Below are 26031 nucleotides of genomic sequence, written 5' to 3'. Positions count from 1 at the left end.
TGTGAAGAAGGGAATGGTAATTTACAGTTTAGGAAAAAGTAAATTGCTAAGCAGATGGTCTTATACCTGTTGTACTATTGTTGTTAGTTCCAGGCAGAGCTGTATGACATTATTTCTTGTTACTGAGTAATCTGTAACAGCAGCAAAAGGTGATCTAAAAAAAAGAAGAAAAAAAACACGTTTAATAGCAGTAGCACATATTCATTTGCTTCACTGGTGCACAATGCATGCTGCTTCTAGAGATATAAAAATCACACATAACACTCAAAATGTATTACTAAAAATGTAAAATACAGAATACATATCCATGGAAAATGTCCACCTCTCCTTGGTTTTGCAGTTTTTAAGTTTCTCTTTACGAAACTCCATTTATAGAAGCACTTTTTCCACAGTCTTCCAGTTTTCCTCTGGACTGCCTTTACTCCCCTAGAAAAAGCCCACCTTGCCTTCTGCATTTTTTTGGGAATATCATCATAAAGGCAATCAGAGGCACGGTTTTCACCTGTGATATGAATGGTGGCCAGATGTGAATCAGATCAGAAAAGCATTTGGCTTATTCACCGAGATTCTTGGGACCTGAGCTAATATCTGGTAAAAGTACTGGAGGGACTCAGGAGAAGTAAAATCTTTATCCAAAGGGGAGAATAGCATTTAGAGCCAGAGATGTATCAATGCTCAGAAGCAGCTGCAAAGGCTAAACTGGAGGCACAACCTAATATCCACATTCACTGTGCTATAATCAGATGTGCTTAGATAAATGAAAAGTGTAATCCAGCATTTAGAGATGTCATCTACATGTTTCCTATACCTTAAACCTTCATGCTAGAATGTTTAAAATCCTTGCCTGCCTATAAAATCCTTGCTTGTTTTCTAGAGGCATCGCAGAAAACGTATTTACTTAGTGAGGCTGGTAGTGATCTGATTTCTGTATAACAAGTCTGTGTTGAACTATTACCTTGACTTGGCCTATCTTCTCTATGCAAGAAGTAGCCAAACACTCAGCAGGACTGGTATTTTCTCCAAGGGGAGTCAAGATTTTTACTTCAAGATTTTTATTTCAATTTTTACTTTTACTTACAAGATTGGTATTGTAAATGAGGCTTCGATGGGCATATGTGTAACACAAAGCTGGTATATTCCCTACTATACCTGCTTCAAACATTTAAAACAAAAAAGGTGGCAAAGAACCACAAAGATTGAATAAACCAACAACTGATCGTTCAATGTGCCAAGATCTCTAAATAATACTTTTATGTGTGATAGCCTTTAAATTAAGCTGGGTGACTAGTCCCTTCCCCAACTGTCTCTTTCATCATATCTTAAAGATACATATGAATATGTATGTTCTAAGAGTTTTACAGTGCTGATTGATATTATGCTCTCCTCATTTAAGCCAAGTTTCCAGTACAAAGAACTCTGCCATAAACATGTCCAAATGATAACTACAAATATAGCTCTACTGGTTCTTAATCGGTTTCTAGACTTATTTTTCCATATGCAAAATTAATGAAATTTTAGTGCAGGCAGATTTAGAACTGTCCATTAATAAACCCATGTGAAATCCCCTGTCTCTGCCTGCTTTTTCCAATGCCTTCCTTCTTCTCCAAGGATCCCAATCTAGTCCTGATGGTTCATAGGACATAATGAACTTCAAGGTGTACACTCAAGTCTAGCAGCTTGGATTTGATGTCACACATAATACAACAACACATACTTGCGTTCATATTTTCTGTAGAGAAAACCAGTACCTTCTATTTAAAATAAAAGTACAGAAATTAGGAGCTAGCCTGACTTTATGAAACATAAAAGCAACTAGAAAGTGAGGACTTAGTAGACAGCATGTGGTTAAGTTCCCAAAGGTGCCTTACAAATGCTGTTTGACACAGACCTATAATCACAATTCAAAGTTGAAGTTTTTTACAGTATATGGCAGCCTTACAGTAGGTACACTCTACAGCAGGCCTACCCACAGATACATGCATAGAGTGTTACTGAAATTCAGGAGACATGAGTGTATTACAGGATAAAAGGTAACTAAACTGCTTGGTTATGAACCATAATTGTGTTTAAAAAAGTACATTAGCCAAGATGTGCAAACCCACTGATATTTTTCCTTTCAAAATTGTAACTGTTGAGGCTCTGAAATCTACCTGAAACCTTGATTTAAAAAGGTCATGTTCATTTATGAACTCACTTTTATTGAAGATGAATGGAATCAAGGCAACAAGTGGTATTATTTTACTTAAAGTATGGATGTTATCACAATTTGATCCTCAAATTACACAACTGGATTTTATTTGACATTTCAAAGCCTCCAGCATTTCTCTAAACAAAATTGCATGGTAGGTTTTGGCTTCTAATACCACATCATCTTCCCTCATACTTTTACAATTTAGCTTGGTTTCATGGTTCATGAGGAAAATAATGACATTTTTACCATCATGGCTTTCAGGGAAGATCATTAGAAATGCTCCAAATAAACTTTGTTGACATTAAAGAACAGGCAAAAGGACTGAGACATTACTCATTTTTGTTACACTGATGTTTACACAGTGAAGATTTACTGGAAACAGCATGTGCAGCAGACAGCAAAGGTGCCAACGGGATGGAGGGGACTACTAAAAATCAATAACTAATAGGGAATATTTTGAAATGTGCTTCACAGCTTGGGAGGATAAAGAGACATATCCATGTCACATGGACTTTGCTCCTGCAGAAAATGTAAGGAGTCCTTGAGCTGCCTCCTGTGTAGGTCTCACATCAGCTTCCATGGATGCCTCTCTAGTGCATTTCTGCAAATTGGACCAGTAAAATTGAAATTCTCTTTTCTGCTCCTCCCCAGTTAGACCACTTCCCTGGAAGCAACCTGCACGCACAACTATACAGCCACTACTGCAAAAGCAGCTGGGCAAATGCTAGGGACAAAAAGTCTTTGAATATTTTTTACCAAAGGAAATGTATTTTGGTGTTACATCCCAAGCCTGAGTTTCAGCAGTGAAATCCAGCAAGACTTAGTACAATATGCCAGCAGTTTCAACCAAAATACCACAGAAACTTCACCATAGGATCACTGATTGGATTTCACAAGGGACAGTGTGAAACACCAATCTGACAGAAAAACCTCTTCAATAATAATACATCCACTGAATATAATTTTAATACAGCACAATAGTATTGACTTGCAATGGGTGAAACAATATGTATAATTGAAATAAAGCCTACATACACTATAATTTTTACCACGCTGCTAAAACACTTTCCTTCTCAAAGCATCAGAAACACATCAAATAAAAGGAATTCCTTCTTTAATTAGACCACTCCTGTCTAGTTTTTAAAAATTATTTCCTTCATTTGGCTAAGCCATTTCTATCAGCTTCCAGTTTCTACTCTTTTTTTTTTTTTTTTCCGAAGCCACACCTTAAGCAGTCCCTTGGACCCCCAAGTTTCAGATAACTCCTGTGACTCCAGTGAAGCAAAGTCCCTGAGAACAACCAAAATTTTCAAAATGTGTGCTGTCCAATCCAGTGTTCTTTAGAGTTAAATAAGAACTAAAGAACTGCCTTGGACTGGGGTCTTACGTTGCCACACTTTCTGCTATGGCACTGACCTTAGTATCCCATAGTCTTACTTCTCTCAGTCATTTCCCAGACCTTTTTCCACACACATTTCCCTATTTGTGAAGCCTATTTTACTCAAGTTCTCTCACATATCATTTGTTCTTCCTTTAAAACTTCCCTGTGATTCCGCTCCCTCACAACACCCACATAAAACACCTTTGTAGCTCCACAGATCACCTATCTGACTACAAGCTCTTTCATTCATTTCCTCTTCCACACCTCTGCTGGTTTCTCCTTTCCATTCTTTGTCTGCCTCTTCTATGCTTGTTACACTAAGGAAAGATCTATGCAACCACATCACTGCTTCTGTACAAACTTGCAGGACGGTTTTGCCTTTGTTCTCACCTTTTCTCGTGTCTTCTCCTTTCTAGCATTCAAAGTCATTAGCCACTTTGAAAACACTTTCACAAATAGCTGGGTTTCAAAGATAATTAAGTTCTAACACGTTTTACAGTCATGCATGCAGCTAGAAAAGGGGAAGCCTCTTAACTTTTCCACTGTGCAAACCAACTTTGTAAGCCCACACCTTATTAGACATCACACATTCCAGCGAGATAAAGAGTTTCTAAATACATCATTGACAGAGAAAATAAATATAATTGGTGGGGTTGGTTTTTTTTTTTTCCTTTTTTTTCCCAAAGTCAATCAACTTCAAGACCCTAATCTACTGGACATAAGGTTTCTTTAACACCAGGCACAACCAAGCTACTGGTTCTTTTCACAGTTTTTAAACCAGTATTTGAGATAAATAGTAAACCAACTCTGAAACATGAATTTGTTTATACAGGTGCAATGCAGGCTGGTTTATACTGGTGCAATGCAGCAATTTGTTTAACACAGGTGCATATATGTATGTAAACTTTTATGAACTGAGACATAAATACATTACAACTAATATCCTCACAGAACTAAGACATAATACAATTCAGCAGCTATTGATACAACTACTGATGGTACCTGAAGGAAAATCCTTCCCAAACAATTAAAAATTAAGATGTATATTGTGAAGGAGATGCACACACTCATTATTTCTACATTATTGACATTTCCAGCCTCATATCCTTTAGCTTCCTCATCTGTCTTCTTCATAGAATAACTGGGTAGGGGAATATCATATCTAGAAATACCCATTTCACTTTAAAAAGTTACAATCGGGACAAATGTAGGCTGCTGTTAATAAAAGTATTACCCCAAAATAAAAGTTAATCATATTTCACCACTACGTGTAATACTGAGCTATTTTATAACAACAGACTTTAAGAGGGGTTTGAAACAAATAACATATTTATTTTAGCATCTTAACAGGGGAAAACATCCTCAGAGCAATTTGATTAAACATAACAGCCCGAATTCTTTTGAAGAGAGAAGTAATCAATTCAATAATACTCCTCAGTCTTCAAAGGTAACACATTAAGCTCAAATAAAAATCTGAATGTATAGTTTTGTTGCATATATATTTGCGCTAAATCTGCCTAAGATTCATAGCTCTAGGCACCTATGAAACAAATACTTTATTTGTATTTCTAGTGGAAATGGTTTATGTAGAATCAGGAAGGAATGCAGTAAAATTCACAGTGGATAAAGCAATTCTTTAAACAAGTGCTCTGTTAAACATCTACAGCTGTTGCAGTAGCACAAAATGGTTAAGTATCATAGCATTCTTAGGCAGCGCTTACTGAACAGGTTTGGCATACCACTCCAACAGGCATAAAGAAAAATGCATAAAGGAAACATATGATTCATAGGTTTAAGACTGAAAACAAATGACAGAAAGTGCATCATTTCTGTAGTGAGTAAAGAATTGCTGAACACTTTGTTTTCTTTTTGTTTGGGTTTTCATTTGTTTTCTCCCACCATCTTGTGTGCAAACCAGATCTACCCTGTCAGGACAAGCAATAATAACCAAACGCAGCTAACAGGACTGCGTGAAGTCTTTTAGAAAGGAGATGCTAAACCACCAACACATTCTTTGTAAGTAAGAAGTTACAGGCTTGTAAACATTCAAGCATAATTTTCTACTCTTTACTTAAAACTCCAAAACAGTCACACCATAAACAACACCAAGGCTCATTTGCCAAAAAACAATGAATCAAAGAAATCCAGCTGAACACATTTTACCTACAGTGAAGGAAAACGTATGCATTGTGTATGTCACCATGGTGAAAACAGAGATATCCATTTTTAAGTGCAGAATGTGTTCTGCTACCACAGTGCTTTCACACAAAGCGGCTCAAAGGGTGTGCTGAAGCTGAACACCTAGACATGTTCATACATAAACAAGAGTGTTGACATCACTGCAGCCTGCACTTCTCTGTAGACAACAGAAAATCACCAAAACACATTTGCACAGCCCACAGTAAGGCTTGGAGGTCTTGTTCTGCTGTCCAGATGTAACCATTGAAGCATTCAAATGTCCTTAACTTTAGGCACAGACATTAGCCTTACTTAATAAGCCTTATGTATATATATGTATATATATAAGTGCTTTGCTGAATATTAGCACATTTAAGGCCATGCCAAAATGACTTGCCCACCTGGGGTTAGAAGTCAAAGGATTACATGCAGCCACTCAGTGAATGCTGCTGAAAGCACACCTAGACTTGCCAGAAAAGCCTTTTACTCTGAAATGGCACATTTTGTTACTACTGCCATTTATTTGGCCTATACTGCTTATACGACCAACGATTTCTATTTACAGTTGGGCTTTTCGTTCATCTCCTCGTTCTGCTCTGTTCATATATGATCTATCTAGACAACAGTGGTAAATTAATCAGATTGGTGCACATTTGTCAGCCTGCTGGCTTCTCTCTGGCTACAGCACTGAAAGTCTGGAATACAAAATCTGTCTCCACAAGATCTCTTTGTCCCTACTACTTAGACTTCAGTGGAATATGCAGTAGGAGTTTAAGTTTGTTATTTCCAAAAGGGGTATAGTACTAGGGTGAGTAAAAGGGGATACAGAAGAGATACAGAAGAGTTGCTGTGAAAGACATATTGAATCAGTGCCCACACAGATGGCCAAGTCAAACAGTACACTAAAGACATCCAGTGCTCTCTGAGAAGTCCTGATTCACAATCATTAAAATCTGTGACACAACAGATGCAAAACATTGTAGCAGTTCTCCTGGGAAGCTGATTATATCTTCTTAAATTTTTAATTGACAAACAAACTACTGAATTATCTTAGTTGTGTCTTTAATGAAGACTCAATTAAGGCCTAAGTAGAACCATCTCTTCCTCACTCCTAGTCTTTATGTCTGCATTCATAGCTTATACAGACATTGTTTCTGTTTGCTAAAACCCAAAACATTCTTTTTGATGCTTTACAAGCTATATGGTATGAGGAGTCTTTGCTTCAGATAACACAGCTCAAGCATTATAGAGTACGCAGTAGCAGAAAGCCCAGAAGCACAGCTAAGAACTTTTTCTTGCTTAGAGCAGTCAGTAAAAAATACAGATTCCCAAGGTGTTTGGTTGACAAAGAGGACAGAAGCATGGAGGAGGTAAATTAAGACAACGTATCAAACCAATAGCAACATGGAAGATGGCACCACCCGAAGCAAGCCATGCAAATAAGCTGTGGGCTGTTGGAGCAAGGAGACAAGATGGGAAGAGGGAGAGTTCATGCAGCAGCCACCAAATGTTACCCCAGATCAGGTTCCCTCAGGATCCTTTGTTTTCCACACAGAGTACTGAAGTTCTCTCCAGTTAAAGACTATAATAATGAGCTTTACTTGTTAAATCTAGTTTTCCCATAAAACAAATTGAGACTTGAAGGGGGAAACTGGGGTGCTTAAAATGTGCTCTTGTTCCTAAGACTGCTTTCACTTTGCTGCAGTCTGTGACTCCTTTGGAGACAAACTCAACACTCAGGTGTTGTGCCACCTAATGATGAAAATACTACCTTCTGTCTGTCTGTCAGATGGCTCGGTAAGTTTTGCGAGAAAAAGTATTGGATGAATCTCAGCACACAGTACTCTTTATAATTCCAGTAGAACAACCAATAGATAGTAGCAAATTAGCAGAAAAGGAATGAGATATGAGTATAGTTATAAGAGCTTGCTGTGCCTTAACGAGAGAGAGTTATAAGCATAGCTCAGTGCTTTGTACTTGGCGATCAGAAGAATTTTCTCTATGATATCATTGTTTTTCAGGTCATTTGCCTCTGGACAAAACTAGGATGTTTTCACTGGTGTCACTGAAGACATAAGTAATATGGTAAAATCCTAACATAATTTTCTTAAAGATGAAAAAAGTAATTTCATTCTCAAAATCCTTCATGAGTTCATGGTGCTTTTAGAGCAAGAAAGCCATGGATGGATGATGTATATTTAATTCAGAAATCTCAGAAAGGCAGCGAACTCTGACACATCTACATAAAAAGCAACACTTTTACAAAGTGGTTTTCAAGTGGATTTTAAATATGTGCTGTGAGAACAAAACCTTACCTAGGGATTAACAGAAATAAATATGTCTAATTTCAATTTCAGTTAAAATGGGCAGATACTACTGGACATACTACTGTACCCCCTCCCAGAAAAAAACCCCAAACTTTTATGAGGTTAGAGATAGCTTTATGCAACATAATTGTAATGCATTCATGTTGTGGATCCACAGTAGTGAACTCTCAACAGTAATCACATATTTTAAAAAAAAATCTCTATTATACTTTATATTTAGCTTGAGGGATATTAAAAATAAATTTTTATTTTTAGATCAGCTGCATATTTTTCAACTGTGTTTTTTATTCATTTGTTCTAATGTTTTTTTTCAACTATTCAGTTTATTTTTATTTCAACTATGTTTTTTTCATTGTCAGCATTCCGGTTTTCCTAGATCTTTGACTATTTTATATTTTGGAACACAGTATGAAAAAAAACAAAAGAGGTAGAGCTCTGTACTTATTGTATTTGCCACTTGGCTTCCAGACTGTGGCATACTTATGGTCAGGAGCGTAAAGCAGAGAGTTGTCCTTGCTTGACCAGAGTGCTGCCCAGCACAACGTCCCTTCTGCTTTGATACCAAACAACATTTTCATAAAATGAGTTGCCCAGACTTTGAAGGCAAGGTTGTGTGTATTTTCACTTCAATCCAAAAGAAAGATTGAGAAGTACATTGCTCAGAACTGTTATGACTAATCTCAGCAAAGGAAATTCGTTGCGCAGAAAGCACCAAGGTTTTCTCCTCATGATGCAGTGCATCAGCCCTATAAAAGGCAGGAGAATTTCCAGGAACCTGACACATCAGAGAAGGAGGATTTAGAAAGATGGCATATATTACTATTCCAAGAATACAACTTCCATGAATTACAGGAATAAAGAGTGAAAAGAACACCAATCATCTAACTGGAAATCGAGAATACCTGGATAACTGTATATATAATTCTTTAATTCTTGAGAAATACCACTGGAGACATTTTGACGCCCGGTTGCTTTGAATATCAGACAAATAGTTTGTTGCTATAGACTAAAGTGTAATTTTACATCAGCGTAAGAGCTAATTTAATTGTCAAGAGGAAATGCACTGTATTTTCACAAAAGACTAATTTTTTTTCAAGAAAACACCAATCTCATCCGCAAATGGGTTTGGAATTGTTTGAAGCTCAGGGAGAAACTATAAAATAAAACATTCTTAAGCCAAAACATTTATTTTAAGTCTTCTGGAAGAGAAGATAGATTTTCTGAGCTGAGAACGTAACAGAAAGTTAAAATAAGCCTAACAAGTTCAAGGACATACTCTATTAGCGTGATAACAGTTATTTTACAGGGCATTATCGGAAAGCTATTTTGTGCTCCTCAAAAATCATCAGCCAACCTCCTTTGAAAACAACTAGGATTCTCAACCAAGTTTTCCAGTTTCTAAATTAAATAAACCAGAAGACTTCTAAAGCACAGCTACAAGCTACCCTAATTTTCAGTAAAACTCAATCTGTGAAACACATCTGGAAGTAGGACTGCTCCAGGCAGAGACCTGGGAAGTAGGACTGCTCCAGGCAGAGACCTGAAAAAAAGTGTGTCCTTGGATTGGCTCTGCACAGTGGGACTGCAAGAGCCAGAGCGAAAGTAGCTTAGAAAAATCACAACTCTCACCCTCCTTTTGATAATTGAGCCAGGCCTAACAAGGCCCATACAGATTGTAAGTGCTTATAGAAAATCATAAAAAGAGAGTTCTCTAGAGTACCAAGTGAAGCACAAGTCATATGGAGCCATTACCATTCCCTACACATGAAAAACACATCACTGGATTTCTATGCAAGCTGGAGCTGCTGGTAGCTGCCTTTTCTAGGCATGACCTGAAAAACACCACACAGGACCAGCAAGGAATAGATCTTACAACGAGGAGAATAACCCTAATGGCCACTGTGTTCCTCCTAATGGTTTGTTCTACCCTCTCTCACACACCCCATAGACAGAACTGGTGTTAGAGACCAGTTTTGTTAGACATCAAGCAAAAAACTAAGAATTGGGGCCCAGGTTTAACAGAAACACCTATGCTGAACAAAATTAAACCCATGTTACTAACTTTAAATATTTTATTTTTAAAATCTTTCTATCTCCCCCTAGTGGCCCCAATAGAAGGAATACAATAAGCAGAAACCTATTGATCTCCAGGTGTTTCCACTTCCTGAGAAAAGTGCAGTCATTGGCCTGCCTTCATCCTAATTTGGTGGCTTCACACAGAAGGAAGAACAAACCTAACCAAAATACTGACACATCATAAATCAGAAAAGTCTTAAAATGTTGCAGAAAACATTTGCCAGAAACAGGTATTCAAGCTACACACATCTTCAAAAGGACTTTCCCAGAAATCTGAATGAAATTAAAATATAATTTCTGGGAAGTCTGATTTGAAAACCAAAGACAGCATTGCTAAAAGCAAGCTACCACCACAGCTATACTCATTTTTAACTTCCTGGGTCTGATCAGCTATCATTTCAGATAAATGCAGAAGTCATTTTGCATTTCACTGAGAGTACCATTGATACACATGTTTTCAGAAAATATTTTAGAGGTCTTCCTCCACCAAGACTAAAATTCGCTAACCTACTATCTCTGATGAGATAGTAGATGATAGATGTTGATGTTTCCTAGCATCAACAACTACTTTCTTCCGTAAGTTCAACCACTAAATTCATATTAGGATGCCAAAAATACATTGTTTTCCAATGTGCTAAATGCATATATATATGGGAAAGTTTAATACGAGAGCATTTAACTAAAAAAAAAAAAAAAAATCTCCACTTTGTAACTAACAGTCTTTATACATTAGCCACAATTCCAGTATGGGAACAGTAAAATTTAATTCTACATAGAAAGAAGTGCAAATACTGATCTGCCTATATAAAAGAAGGTGATTTTCTAGTGTTCCTTCTGTTTTAAAGCCCAGAACAATATGCGGTTCTTGGCCAAAAATGATCTGCAGGGAAAAAAGGTGAAGCCTACAGGTCTTCCAAATAACAACAGGCTAGAGGTAGAGCTAAAAACATATTCCCAGTCTTTCATGTCTCAATACCAAACTCCTTCCAAGTAATTGTATCACTTCTCTGCGCATCTAATATTAAACATCTAAATAGAAGTTCAGGAGCCCAAGTTCAGGTACTCTAGGTTTGAAACTTGGGTAAAGGCTAGAAAGAGAGGAGAAAAGAAGCAGTAGTGGTAGCTACAGTCTATTGTAAAAAAGAAGGAGTTCGCATTCTTAAGAAATGGAAAGGATATATGCATTTCATATTGAAATAAGCATTTCATACTGAAATAATTTATGAGACAGAGCTACTTTTCCTCAAGAAAATGAAACATAAAACTCACAGCAGTAAATTCAAACAATTCTGTTGGATTTTAAAAATTACACCAAGATCATACTCTGAACAAAACTTCAGCTGCTGGATACAACATAAGATGCACCTTCGAATTAAGACAAGCGTTTTATTTTCACTGATAAAAATGTACTGTGATGCATTTTATAAAGAAATACAGATAGACTAGTTTTAATCACTTCATGAGGTTCAATGATCATCTTAAGTACCTGCATATTACTCTTGTTATCATTAGAAAAATGTCTCTACAGATACAGTAAAGGAGAGCACTTGAGTCCTGATCCCACATATTTCCTACATAACAGAGGTAAAAGCATAAAACAGCTCCAATTGCACCTACAGTTTCAGAGGTATTTCACTTCTATTTAAAAAACCTAAAAAGCAACATGCATGTTTACACACAGACACACTGGAAGCATATATTGACGCCTATTTAATGAAAAGTATGATCACAGTTTTGTGAATTTGATACTACCAAAGCAATGAATCTGAGTTATACAGGTCAAAGTGATGTCTTCCATTAAGAATAAAATGCATATATAACCTAATAATGTCATCCCATCACTATACTGTGATGTATACATATTTCCAGATATGCGCAGTCCATTTAGAAGTATTGTGCTGCAATGCTATTTGAATCGCAACCCAATTTAACAAGAAAAACTTGCTACAAACATCCCCTCAGAATTTGTAAATGAATTCTGCCTCCATTTCTATGCCTACATTACATTTTGTAAAGAAGCCAGGGTTATGTGTGTGCATGATCTGGTTACCTCAGACAAATTTGGAAGATTTTACCTGTCCAACCAAGCCAGAAGACTTTTAGCTGCTCCAATCAGATCCACTACTGATGTCAGGAAATCATTTGGTAATTTGCGGCTGGTCCTTCCATCATAGTGACCGCTCCTCCTTCTCCCAGTGATGAAGTTCTGCAGATTTTTGGCAGATGCATTCAGCTTGTGAGAAAGGGTTTTTAGATTTTCTGTTTCCAAACCATAGTTCTGCATTGAAAAAAAACCAAAAACACAAAGAAAGTTAGCTTTGCAGCTGAACATAAAGTACTGAGAACAGCAAGATTGCTCTTCTGCTTCAAAATTTCACCATTCCTAATAATTAAGGTAGAAATACACCCACTCATTAGTTTTTAAATATATGGCATGTTCTGTTTCTAAAGAGCATAAAAATAGAAAAATGAAGATCAAAATTATGAGTGATCTTTTAGCTGGTTTTCAGCGCACTGAGAAAGACATCTCAAAATGAAGGAAAAAGCTAGTCTGGAAGACTGATTTTCAAAGCAGTGCATCATTCTCAGTAAATCAGATGGTTCACTCAGTAGAACTGATGGTTAGGGATCAGTCCTTCATGTTCGTACTCACACCAATTCCTAAGGTCACACTAGCCAAGAGGGCTTGCAACTAGCAGAACTACACAGTATGGACACAGTGTGACACCAAATATCTTTTGTTCATTTCAGTGAAGAAAGCAAGTCCATTACCTTATTTTCATTCTTGTCAGCGGTAAAGGACCACCAGAATCACAGATGAGAGAACACAGTGCTACCTTGCTTAATGTCTATGTTGCCCTTTTAAATTAAAGGTGTGAACTTCGCTTTGATTTAAGAGCGAATCACTTGAACTTAAATTACATTCCTCAACTGTGCAGCAGAGCAGGAAATAATTACACAGAAATATTAACAAATAGTAGCTGAAAAACTTTCAGATATACAAATGTTGCTGAAACAGCGCTACAGAATGCCCTAATTTAATGTTCAATTACAATACAAAATGGCACCATCAGTTGTTATTTCTATAATAGATTTGTTTGCCACACAAATGCAAAGAATAGTACCAATTCCAAAAAAGAACTTCTTTTGCCTTTGTAAAGGAATAAGTAATTGCATAGTCTTGAGCTGATTATTCCTGTAAGAAAGATGGGACGTTTGAAGGTACTCCTCGCCTTAACTGTATGGCAGGGTTATAACATGGGGTGCTCACAACCTGTTCAGCTGACAACTGAAAGGGCTACTTACTATCCAAGGTTGACCATTCCCTAACACAAAGGATGATGAAGCAAGATACAGAAAGACCCCTCATCTGCACACAGAAAAATCTACCTCCTAACAACACTCGCTGTCCTTACCAGCTCTCTTACCAGGCCCTCTGGTTTTGTACTCATGCTAATCTGTCCACAAAGAGAAGAGATGGGAGAAGGGATATATTTACCAATGCTAATTTAAGTCTTCTGAAGCTTATTTACCTTAGTCTTTTGACTATAGGAAATGAGGGGAGGCTGTGTGTGTGATTATTTACAGCAGTTGTCATGCCCCTAATCCAAACAATCTACTAAATGAATTTAATCTCCTCTTTAATTACAGAGAGACTGCAGGAAGATTACACTGAAGCTAGCCCTGGTGAGCCCCCAGCCCTCCCACAATGTCCATCATGGAAAAGAGAGGCTTCAGCACACTGCTTGCCTGCCACCTCTTAGCCAGATCCTCTTCGCACTCATAAATCAAATGCACTTTGTGAGGGAGCTCCTGGAACAACAGCTTTCTTTCTGAAGCAGGGGATGCACTTTGGGACACAGCTTAAGGGGGAAGTGACCATACATTAAGGTTGCACTTTAGAAGTCACTACTGAAACTTCTGTGAACACCCACATTTTGAGCAAGGAAGGCTTTATGGGCATGTTTCTTGATTGCACAGTTTCTGCACAGGCGCCGTCCTCTGCCACCACATTCAGTTCCCAATTAGACAAATTGTATGTTTGGGCAGTGACTTTTCCACTGTGTAAATATTGGATAGCAATTATACAACAGATAGAGTTAGGTTATAAATAAAAAATTACAAGATGAAAACAATAAATTGGGATGGAAAAGTAAAATGTACTTTATTATGCAGCTAAATGGCTCATAACTAATAACTTATTAAATCTGTCCAAATTAAAAGAGATAAACATCAGATAAAAATAAATTTGGGTTTGCTGTGGTTTTCTGTGGTTGCTGCAGCTGAGAGAGCACAACTGAGACTGAGGACTGGGTAGGAGTAAGTTGGAAAAAAATACCAGGTGATTCTCCCCCTCAGCTCTGGTCTCATGAGACCTCACCTGGAGTACTGTGTTTAGCTCTGGAGTCCTAAGCACAGGAAGGACATGGATCTCTTAGGAGTCCAGAGGAGGGCTAAGAAGATGATCAGAAGACTGGACCACCTTCCATACGAGGACAGACTGAGAGCATTGGGGTTTTTTTAGCCTAGAGAAGAGAAGGCTCCAGGGAGTCATTAGAGCAGCCTTCTAGTACTGGAAAGGAGCCTACAGTAAAGCTGGGAAGGGGCTCTTTATCAGGGAGTGCAAAAGCGGGATAAATGGTGGGATGAGGGGGAATGGTTTAAAACTGAAAGAGGGGGGGATCTAGATTAGATATTAGGAAGAAATTTTTGACTGTGAGTGTGGTGAGGCACTGGAACAGATTGCCCAGAGAAGTCATGGATGCTCCATCCCTGGAAGTGTACAAGGCCAGGCTGGATTGGACTCTGAGCAACCTGACCTATAGGAAGGTGTCCCTGCCCATGGCAAGGAGGTTGTAACTGGATGATCTTTAAGGTTTCTTCCAACACTAACTGTCTTATGATTCAATAAGTCATCCTGCTTCTTGAGCATCTAGCTCATTTAGGCAAATTTAGAGGCTTAAGAAACAAATGACAGATATTCTGGATGAAAGATACATCACACAAAATGTCTCACATACCAGCCAAACCAAAACCCCACTCACCACAACCAAGCCCCACAACACCTGCACAACATGGCAGTGAACAACTGCAAACCACAGGCTTGCCACCGGGCTCCTCACAGGGTTTCTTTTTTTTCTGATGCACTGAAATGTTGAACTTCTCGATTCCAGAGGCTGTTACTAAGAATCTGAGTGCAATTATCCAAATACCATGCTCGTTTTCAAACCATGTGAAGCAAACAGAGAAGAGGTATGAAAGGGGAAGGAGAGAGCCAGGCTGGGCACCCACTCACCTCCCCAGACTCTCCTTCTCCATCCCCTGCTTCATCACCTTCTCTATACCTTATCCACTAAGAAGTGGTGGGTACCAGCCTGTGCTGATGTGCCATACCCACCACAGCGGGAACACTGATAATAAACATTTATCCTACAACAGGAAGATAGCTTGCATTTACATATATGTTTCTTTAGAAAATGATCTCATAAAAAAGCTTAGTGGCCTCTTGTTAACATTTCAAATGACAGCCGCCCACAGACATACTCTTTTTTGACACATAGACATATCTTTTTCCACTGTCAGATATGTGAAAATGAAGAGACAATGTTAACTGATAAAAAGTCTATTTTTGTACCTATTCATCAAATGTATGCATTTTCTTTAATGTAAAAAAATAAGGGACAAACGTAATGCCTAAGCTACATATAAAATCCAGTCTTACATGAGGAATGACATTGAATTTGGTAAAGCCTCCACCTGTAATATGAGACAAATAAAGCCAGAGATGCAAAATACAGAGATAAACTTCAGGCAGAATATATTTTGGGGCAGCTGTGTTTATTGACGCCTTCAAGTAGAGGGATCCTAAAACAGCAGCCAAGCTAACGAAATCCCCATTTCGTTTACCACTAATATTTCTGGCCCACATTAAAAATGAACAGAATTGCATGTTCTAATGTTGGAGAAAAGCTTGCTCAAATAATAACTGCCAAGTTTAATCATACTTTATATGTGATAATATACTATTAACAATATGGTTTTCTTAGAAATACACTGCATTTATTTTCAAGCAATGTAAGGAGATAATTGCAGGCAAAGGAGACAATTCTTTGTTTCTCCTTTCTCTGCATTTAGCCGGCACTAACACAAGTTATGCTTTCATTAGCCAAAATAAATTCAGTCACTGAAAGAAACACACACAAAAAAATTTCTGCATGCTTGTAGAGATTATGAGAAGCAAAGCAAGTCTACGCATCAGCTTTCTCAATGAGAGGCCACAGAGCATAAGTGTCTTCAGAGACACCCCACCTCAACAGAAACCACTCTACTGGAGTCTCTTCTGGCAATCACAAACCACGAACTTGATGAAATTAAGCTACATAGAGTAATAGCTTGTCAGCAGGTGTTCGAACTAAAGGTGATAGGATTTATTAATAGACATTTTACCTGCTAATTACTTTTCTATGGCTTCACATGACAGTGTGAGTGATGAATTGTAGCTCTTTTCTTCACATGCTGACAAGCAGCAGCTCTAATCACTGCTGAAGAGGTCTACTGTTTTTCACTTGGTGGGGGAAACCAGCCTAGCCCCTCTGCCAGCCCATCCTTACAACAGCAGTACAGCGTAGGAAAACAGTTTTATAACCATACTTTTGAAGTAAGGGTAACTTTTTTTGGATTAGCGGGATCCATGTTCATTAGTTGTTTGTTCCTCCCAAGAATTAGGAAAAATAAATTTTTTAAAAAAAACAAAAAACCAACCAAAACAAAACAGGGTTCATTTTATCTCTTTCTTGTGTTGAATTCAATTAATGCTTGCTAGCAGGGACATGCACCTCACATTGCTAACACAGGCTAAAAAGTAAAGAGGTTCCTGGCTCAAACAGGGTGTCAAGAAGGTGTTGAGACCTTTAATTTAGGGTACTTTTATGCTGCACATTGCAAGTGCAAAGGCACCTCAGCTGACTAAAACAGCCAAGCTCAAATACCAAAAGAAGTCCAGATCTAAACACACTGCAATATGCAATACAGACAAAGCCACAGTCCCATTAACTAACCCCAGCATCCCCCAGAACAGATGTCTTTATCATTACTTTAATGCAACCACAAATGCCACTACATCTCCAAGCACAAAGGCAACATGAAGTTCAAGGACATCATTTGACTCCTACGAACAATCCAAGATAGGGAAATGAGTGTATAGCCCGTCTGCCTACCTGTTTCTTGGGTTTCAGCCCATAAAGCTGTTGGGAACCATGTGGAGCAAAAGGCATGCAGCAACCAGTGTGAACTCTTACAGAAGAAACACAAGACAGGAACAGAAGACACTACAGTAACACTGGTGCTTGAGGGCAAAAGGAAAATGAAAAGTTCCTCCAGGTGGAGCAGATAGTAGTGCTTACAGTGATTAATTTCTGCTCCCTCTCCGCAGAAAGCAACTGCAGCTCTATAAAACTAAGGATAAAGGTTTATTTTTCTTTGGCAATTATTTGTTGCTACACACCCAAACATGATTTTTTAAAGAAGGAAAAAAAAAAAAAGGCAACCTTTTGAAAAGACAATCATTATAGTCTAGACAGTTGTACTGCGTAATAAATTACATGTAAAGAAATGTAACACCTCAGTTACACCAGATATCTCTTGGTAAACATGGATAATAATGACAAGGATGAAATCATAACTTTTCTCTCTAATGCAACTTTTTTAAAAGTCTTTTTCCACTTATTCACAGACTGAAAGCAGGAGTTTTAGGTAAGAATAGCACATGGCTGCTAAGAAATGGACTTCAGACAACCTCAGGCAAGCTTAATCCTGCTCCTCACTATTTTTCAGTGCTTTCATCTTCCATATTTAATACTTGAGTATCGGTTTTGTAGATAATCTTCATTGCTTTTAAACAAACAACGTGGAAATGGTAAATTTCATTGAGTCTTCAGTTTCCCAGAAGCCTGGGGAAGTTTTTAAGTGAATAATCAAAACAGCATCACATGGATGCCACAGTACATGGCAGCCGTTTCAATACCACGCCTCAAAATTTGGGGCAGCCAAAAATTCACCAAGAAAAATTCCAACCTTTCTTTCCAACATTGTTTTTAAAAATAAAATGCATTTAAACTTCCTTCTCCAAAATACTTGGCTGAACACATCCCACAAAGTACGAGGCAAATAGCTTACTAGTCCAAAGTTGTGAGCAACTGAGACACACAGCTTGTCATATAGAAGGTGCCTTATGTAACTTTATACCTCAACAGATCTGCCTACAACATATATTTCTAACAGCCCTTCTTCCAGTGTCACAAAATGCCAACGCTAAGGTTGTCTCTCCTTCAAATAGCACTGACATATGGGGTAATTTAGAAGTGCACCACACATGATCCTTATATATCTGTTTCATAAACACAGAATAAGTAGGTAAGGAGAAAAAGACAGCTCAAATGACACTGATCATTTCCCGCAGTTATTAAAAATTTGCTGATTAAAAGGCAAATGCTTTCAAATAGTATAAATATTTGTCCTAAATGTTTGCAGTCAGAAAAAAACTCACGTGCATGATACTTACAGCCCTGCAGAATCTGGGAAAGATCCATAATCATCATCAACATGCCCTTTCCTGAAAGATGCCCTTCTTTCTTCACAGCACAATCAAGCAACACATCAAAAAAGCCAAGCCCTCGTTATGCTTTGTGGCACTAATAGAGCAATTATATAACTATTCTTCTTATTCAACCAGCAGATTCTGCAAGACCAAGTGCTCATTAATTTTTTGTTTTCCTACTTTCTCATGTCATTTTGTCCCTAGCCAGCCAAGTGCTCCTATTTCTACAGAATTTAAACTCCTAGTTACATATTCAGTTACACGCATTTCACAAAGTCTTAAACAGCTGATCAACAGTTTCAAAAAAAGGAAGTAAGTAGATCGTTATGAACACACTATCTCCTTAAAACAATTTACATTGTTATGGCCATTTTAATCCACTTTGCTTTTACCAAGAGGGTTGGGTCTTCCAAAGGCCCCTTTCCACCCAAACCATGCTATGACTATGAACCAGGGCATGTATTTTGCACTTGCCCCAAACTCCAAACAGCCTAAAGAAACAAGCAACTAAGAAAAGTACCCAGGATCCGTAACTGATTTCTGAGGCAAGTATGAGGAAGGACATTCACCCTTTTGCATGCAGACATTTTTACTGCCTTTGATATACTACACAGTTTACTGCAGTTCTGTATAAAAGGTCTACTAACAACAGCAACAAACATTTTCAAAGCAATCTATATGAGCTATCAGAAACTCTTTAAACTCCTTAGCTTTATTGATCTGGTGTTGGACTTCAGGATTTCCTTCTCTGCAGTTAAGTTAGCTGAGGCTGAAGACAGGATGGCAGGTGATGTATAAGCAGAACTTTAACTTGCAAAGGGCAATAGTAAAAAGGGCAAGTAATTATTCTGCTATGAGCATACAGAATATTAACAATAAATCCCAACTTCAGTACATAGAAATCTCCATTCCAAAATGAAGTCTTCCTCATTTAGCACTATGATGATTAAGTCTAATACTCACTACTCCTGACAATAGTTTTAAGATCTCAGTAGTGATAAGGGCAAAGGAAAGGATTTCTGCATGAGAAATGGGAAGAAGATGAAATGAAGATAAAAGGCATAATTCTTAAGAGGAATTGAATCATTCATGGGTAAAGTAGGTCTATTTTTTACATTCATTTGCATATAAATGTTTCGTGCTAGTAGTAAATGATAAGTAATTTCATGCTGTTAGTGCACACCAATGTTTTCTCTCACAAATAATAATGCTATTTCATCTGCAGCAATCTTCTAGCTTTACAGATTCAAATATACAGTGCATAATAAATTCCTGAGCAGCCATAGCAGATTCAAAGAACTAGCATGAAACCAGTATTGAAACTAGTATGCTGTACAAAGCAAAAATTGTTTTGCCTTTTAACCAGACTCTGTTCTACACAAATGCAGATTCCCTGAGGAAGTATTTTGCAAATTCACCAGGACTTTACTAAGGTCTTTGTTCAAGGAAAACTTTAAAGCATCCAAAAGTTATTTGTGAAGTTTTCTAAATATTCTTATCTTCCCAGAACAAAATATTTCCCACTTCAAGGTCTTCTTTTAAAAAATATTTGAAAAATGTTCAAAATAAACAAATCTAATTTAATCTTCAAACAAAATATATATGATATTTTTGAGAATTAAAGCAAAAAAAAAAAAAGCCTCATGCATTAAGGCACTATGGCAATATGTCAGGTAAACTAGATGACTTTTTTAAAGATTGAAGACAAAATCTTTGGCTATACAGTCTTCAGTCTGTATTGTCCAGACAGTGAGGCAAGGGGCACATTTTCTGGGAAAACTATGATACCGAGGAGACGTAAAATTTAGAATCCACAGGCACTCTTCAAAATACACAGTTTTGAGACATTAAACACCATCTCCTGACAAACAGATGATGGGAAAAAAAAAGATTATGTGCATTTCTTTGCTTTCTGCAGCACAGTTATGTATTTCAGGAGCTACAAGACCTCTAGATGCACTCCATATCTGAAGAATGACAGTGATGTGATGGCATTACCTAAGTAATCTGTTTCTGAGTATGCATTTCTCTGATTTCATAAGCATCACCTCCATCTTTGCTCCATTTATGTTCTGTTTGCACTGTTCATTCACACTCACTTCTTAAAGCAACCATCAAAGAAACAAGGCTTGTCACATTTTGTGTGGATGAAGGTCTGCTACACTGTTGTTTGTTTACTGATGAAATGGAAAGCAATCTTAGACTAGTTTCACCTCCACACACATACTGAAAGGATCATATTGAGGCTACATCTTGGTGATAACTGATAAACAATGGCATGTTTTATTACTTGGGAACAGACCGAAGAAAAAATACCATGGTACCTAACTCAATATAGTTTCTGCTGTGCCTTTGAAGTTGGATACAAAATTTCTTAGTCTACCAATTTTCAAACAGTTTTAAGACATCAGTTACTTTTAGAGATTTTGTAGTATGACTAAGCATGCACATCCACATCAAGCAAGAATCTACCTGTTGGTGCCACCAGTGTGATCTTGGTTTCATACCCCAGTTTGAACAGAAAGAGACAAGAGATGTGCTATGCCGGCAACAGAAAAACCCTACAAGCCTATCTCCATCATGGTGTTTTCTCAAGGACTGATCAAAAACCATGCAACAATAAAATACCACGACAGACCTCATTACTTCTTTCTTTTCAGCACAGAGAACATTTCATTTATCTTGCCCTTTCTGACATACAGATTTTATAAAACACAAAACCACACTGAGGCAAATCTATTGAACACAGTCCCACCTTCACAGCCTGAAGGAGAGAGGGAAGAGACAAACGGTATTAGTTACATTGCCTGCTCTCTCCTGGAGCAAGTTCAGCTTCAGTGATGGTATGTGATATACACACCCCCACTATTATCAGCAAACATGACATGTAACAGCACTAAGCAGCTGGCCAAAATCTTCATTTCTCCTTCTTAGAAACACCATAGGAAAAGAAAACCTGCGAATCCGCCTCCCTTCCCTTCCCCCCAGGATGCTTGCTCTGCTGTCAAGAGCACAGTACAGCAGGCTGGCAGTGAAGACAGACATTCCTAAGATGGAGAGCACAGACCACCATTTGTTCCCTGATCAGCTAACAAACACTGAAGCATCCATTTCTTCCAAGCGCTTATGACAGAAGTGGGATACTGTGAGAGACCACAACCGCCCACTCACCTTCTGTCAAAAGTCAATAAAGAACATCCTTTGAATAGCACTGTCAATCATAACTGTTTCCCAACTATTATTGCAGGAAGTAGTCTGGCTGTTCAGCACTGTTCAGTAGCCTCTGCTGGGGTTAAGGTCCCATCCACTCTCCATACCAGACAAACAAGCTTGTTCAGGCTCTTCACTTTCCTCCAAGAAGAAGATGTTGCCCCACGAACTACCAGCATGCAACACAGACAACTGGTTTGCCCTTCTCTATACCCACAGCTGGCAGGGCAGAAACTGTCTGCAGAAGTTTACCCCCAAAAAGGCTAGGAAGGGAGGCAAGAAGAAAGCAGCTCCTAAAGCACATCAGCTATCAGCATCACAGAAGCTCTTCTCATTGATGGCAACTATCTTGAAAACTTTCCCCTGTAGAGCGGGAGCAGGAACAAAAAGTGAGAGATGGCTCTTTTCCCTCAACTGTCCTCAGTCCCAAAAAATATTTAGGTGGTCACTCAGCAACCTGGTGACAATGAGAAGGAGAATTCAAAGTGACACTTTTGAATGATTACTTTAAAATCAATCAGAGATTATGCTTGAAAGATGAAATTAACATTAATATTCCTCTCCCATCATACCACCGATCACCTCCAGCATCTAAACAGATCTTAATTCAGATGCATCATACGCTTGTAATTCATGCCAAATTCTATCATAAAACCTCTGTCAAACTCCACTGAAACAGCAGAAATAAATAGATTATTCTCATTAAAAAAAAACTTTGCACAGCAACTATCTGCAAGTTCTCCTAAGCAATACAGTCAACATTAGAGGCTAATCAGAAGAATGGGCAAGCACTAACCATTACAGACACTTACCAATGCAATAAAAAAAGGAAAGCCAGTAAGTATAGGACCAGTATAGACAAAAGGATTGTCTGTGAATTAAATTTCCTAAGAGGTTTATCTGATTGGTGAACAATAAATTCAAATTAAATCCACTAAAATCAATATAATAATCACATTTTGTATCCCTGAGGAGCCATCAGGAGCCAACTATGAGAATGCAAAACCCTCAACCTAAATTAGAAGCTGTGATCTGAATGCATGCTATTGTGTTTCAGAGATGAAGTTTTCTTTAGGATGAACTCAGAAAAGCAGGCAGTACTATACATGCAACAAAGACCAGGAAGGTAGAAACTTGCTGCATGAATTCAGGATGCAGTGTTAGCCTTCACTACAAACTCCTTATTTTATATTCAACTTAGTTCCATACACTTTTGCCTGAGATAAGGCAGCTACAAAGACAAGTTATGTTTGTTTGTCTAGAGATAACATCTGTAATTACATATCTGGGGAAAAAAGAAATTTCAGCTAATAAACAGTTTCTTCTGTGAAAATAGGTTATTTTTGAAAGGGCTTCAATCTGTCTTCCTGTGTGCCTGGGAAGAATGGTCATCAGTGCTCACCCTAAGTTAGATTTTGTCTCAGTTAATTAAAGTATTTACTTTCGTATTTCCTTTTGCACTGTCTGATGAGAAGAGTACTTTGTGAAAAACTCTATGTTCCCTTCCACATCAGTAGTAAATTTAAGGATTGCATCCCTCCCATTATTTAAAAAACAAATAGATGTCAACTAATTGCACTGAGCCACTCTGCAACATTATTAGAAATACTACTCTAAAGAAGTGAATCTAATACATGTTTAAAAACAAACATAGTCCTGTATGGAAAATGTCTCCTCCCCTCCTTTACTTTTCCTTTTGCATTTTTTATTTATTTTTTTTTCATTCTATTCTCTTCATTACCCTTCACAACTGTCTTCCAAAGGTACAAAAAGAGGCATTCAGAAAAGCTGCTGCATACTGAGATTTCACAAGCCCTTTTGAAGAGCCTTTCAGTCTACCATCTTTGATTCCCTCTACTGGGATTCAGCTTTTTAAAAACCGCTTCTGAGGCTTGGAAAAAGGAGTATGCATTAAGAATCCACAAAACATCACTTTAGGCAGTCAAGTACATCTTGGCAGAGCTGTTCACGATCCTTCCTACAGTAGAGAATGCAGTGTGGCCAATCTATCACTAATCTTTACAGGTAGACATAAAAAGTTTGTAAGAAGAGTGAAGTCAGCACCACACCCCTCACCAAGGAGATAATCCCAGTTTTGCATGACATGACATGACCGAAAAGACCATTTGCAAAACCCCCCTTTATGCTCCATCAAAGTTGTATGTATTATTTACACATAAGATAATTATTTCCGTATTTAATCCTTTCTACTGTGAAATGCAAGCAGCTATGTTTCAGCAAGCTCAAATAATCATCTAAAACATAATTTGCTTTAAAAATTACATGGTTAATATCAGGACATTTTGTTTGTAAAGGGCAACTGCTGCTCAGTTACTGCATTCACATACATAACTGTTTTACAGTCAAACCAAATCCAGTCTAGCCCTTCTGTGATTTCAGATAAGCTTTCCTTCTATAAAGACAGATATGCAAACCTTTAATCTCTGATACCAATTTATGCAACAAGCACCATCCTATCAGTTGCTATTGCTCTTTATCTTGCCTCTGGTTTAAAATGCTAAATTGTTCATACATTACACATTAGAAGTTTCTTGAACCACTCAGACAGTGTTTAGGACTAGAAATTTGAATACACAAACTGAATTAGCAAAACGCTGTTCACTCCCCATTTTTTTTTTCCCCAAGTAGTTTACCAGTGCACAGAGTAAGTCTACTGCTTCCAAGATAAGCTCCTGATGACCAATTCGTGTGACTCCAAGATCTTCCAGTTCTTGATGAGTAATGCGTAGTAGCTGGTCACCACTAATCTTCTCTCTCTCAAAGTTCTTTATATATTGCTGCAGGCAATCATCAAGACCTGCAGACACAGGACAGAAGAAGGAAAGACAAAAGTTAGCAACATTTGTATTGCCATAGGAAGTGAAATTGGGCTGGAACAAAAAAAAAAATTAAAATATAAAGCCAACAAAGAATATTTGCTCTACAAGAGAAATATTTCCACATTACACAAAATTTTCTCTTATCCAGAAGTCATAAGGTTTGGAAAGCTAAGGCAGCCATGGCTTTTCCACTTGTGGATGACACCAACCACTCCCGAACCCTGAACAGAGCCCTGAACCCTTTAGTATACTGTCCTATGAACGCATATCTGGTAGCCCCTAATAATAGGTATGTTACTAAGGAGGAAAGAAAAGAAGGGGAAACAAGAGAAGGAATATATCAACAGATGCTGTTAGTTTTTACAGCACTGTAAGAGACTGTAAACAAGGGAAAGCATTTGTACCAGAGGCAAATTGTAAGGGTATAATGGGAGCGCGAATGTTTAGTGCCATATATTCAGGAGAAACTAGCTACCAGTGCCTTTTAGCCTCCCTTCCAGTATGCTTCTGTCATGGTAGGTCGAATGACAAGGAGATGCATCCTGCAGATGCCCTCATCTAGGAACCCATCTCTATACTGGACTCTTGACCACAGTGTCCCATGCAGCAGCACACAAAATGGCAATGCCATGTCGTGGTGTCTCTCCTACTCCAAGACCATTTATACTCTGCTGAGCTCCCTGACAGTTCTCAGGTCATGCCAGCCCCAAGACAAGCTGCAGATGTCTCTGAAGAACAAGAAAGGTGGCAGCACTGTGAATGAATAAACAGAGCTAAAATTGCAGCAGCAAATTCCGCTTGATGTACCACAGTTCAGAAACTGTATGGAGTCACTCGCAGTATAAAAATGCACAAAAGCTGCTCAAAATGAAGGCCTGGTAATCAGGGAGCAGAAACAGACCCATTGTGTCAAAAAAGATTGTAGAAGTGCATGTGACAAATTTGCTCAGGACACAGATGAGTGCAGGGTTGTAAAGGACTAGGTCCTGCTTTGGGGTTCATCTCAATTATAGCCATTTGAATGTCCATCTAACAACGTGTAGCTGACTACATATTTTTGCCCGGAGCAAAGAACACTGCAAAATGTGAGGTAATTCATTATGCATTTCTTCCTCATCAATCTTTGCCTAAGAGAGCCAAACCAATACGGGGAAGCTCTGCAGTGTGTGCATCTCTGTGCCAAGGGGATAAGGAAGACTCACGGTTATTTGGTGGTCCATCTAAAATTTGTG

General features: G+C 38.0%; 1 protein-coding gene across 5 annotated transcripts in view; it reads right to left on the bottom strand.

Moving 5' to 3' along the window:
- The window catches only part of CNKSR2 (connector enhancer of kinase suppressor of Ras 2), a 212211-nt gene that overhangs the window by 150056 nt on the left and 36124 nt on the right, over positions 1–26031 (bottom strand). For all 5 annotated transcript variants that reach the window (XM_054059353.1, XM_054059361.1, XM_054059366.1 and 2 more), the window contains exons 2-4: positions 24614–24777; positions 12229–12431; positions 67–154 (exon numbers count right to left, since the gene is read on the bottom strand). In XM_054059353.1, the coding sequence (XP_053915328.1) occupies positions 67–154; positions 12229–12431; positions 24614–24777 (455 nt within the window). The remainder of the gene's footprint in view (positions 1–66; positions 155–12228; positions 12432–24613; positions 24778–26031) is intronic.

The sequence above is a fragment of the Cuculus canorus genome, chromosome 1 (assembly GCF_017976375.1).
Source record: "Cuculus canorus isolate bCucCan1 chromosome 1, bCucCan1.pri, whole genome shotgun sequence".
Lineage (NCBI taxonomy): Eukaryota > Metazoa > Chordata > Aves > Cuculiformes > Cuculidae > Cuculus > Cuculus canorus.
The sequence above is the reverse complement of the archived record's forward strand: the minus strand, read 5'-3'. Positions and strand labels throughout refer to the sequence as shown.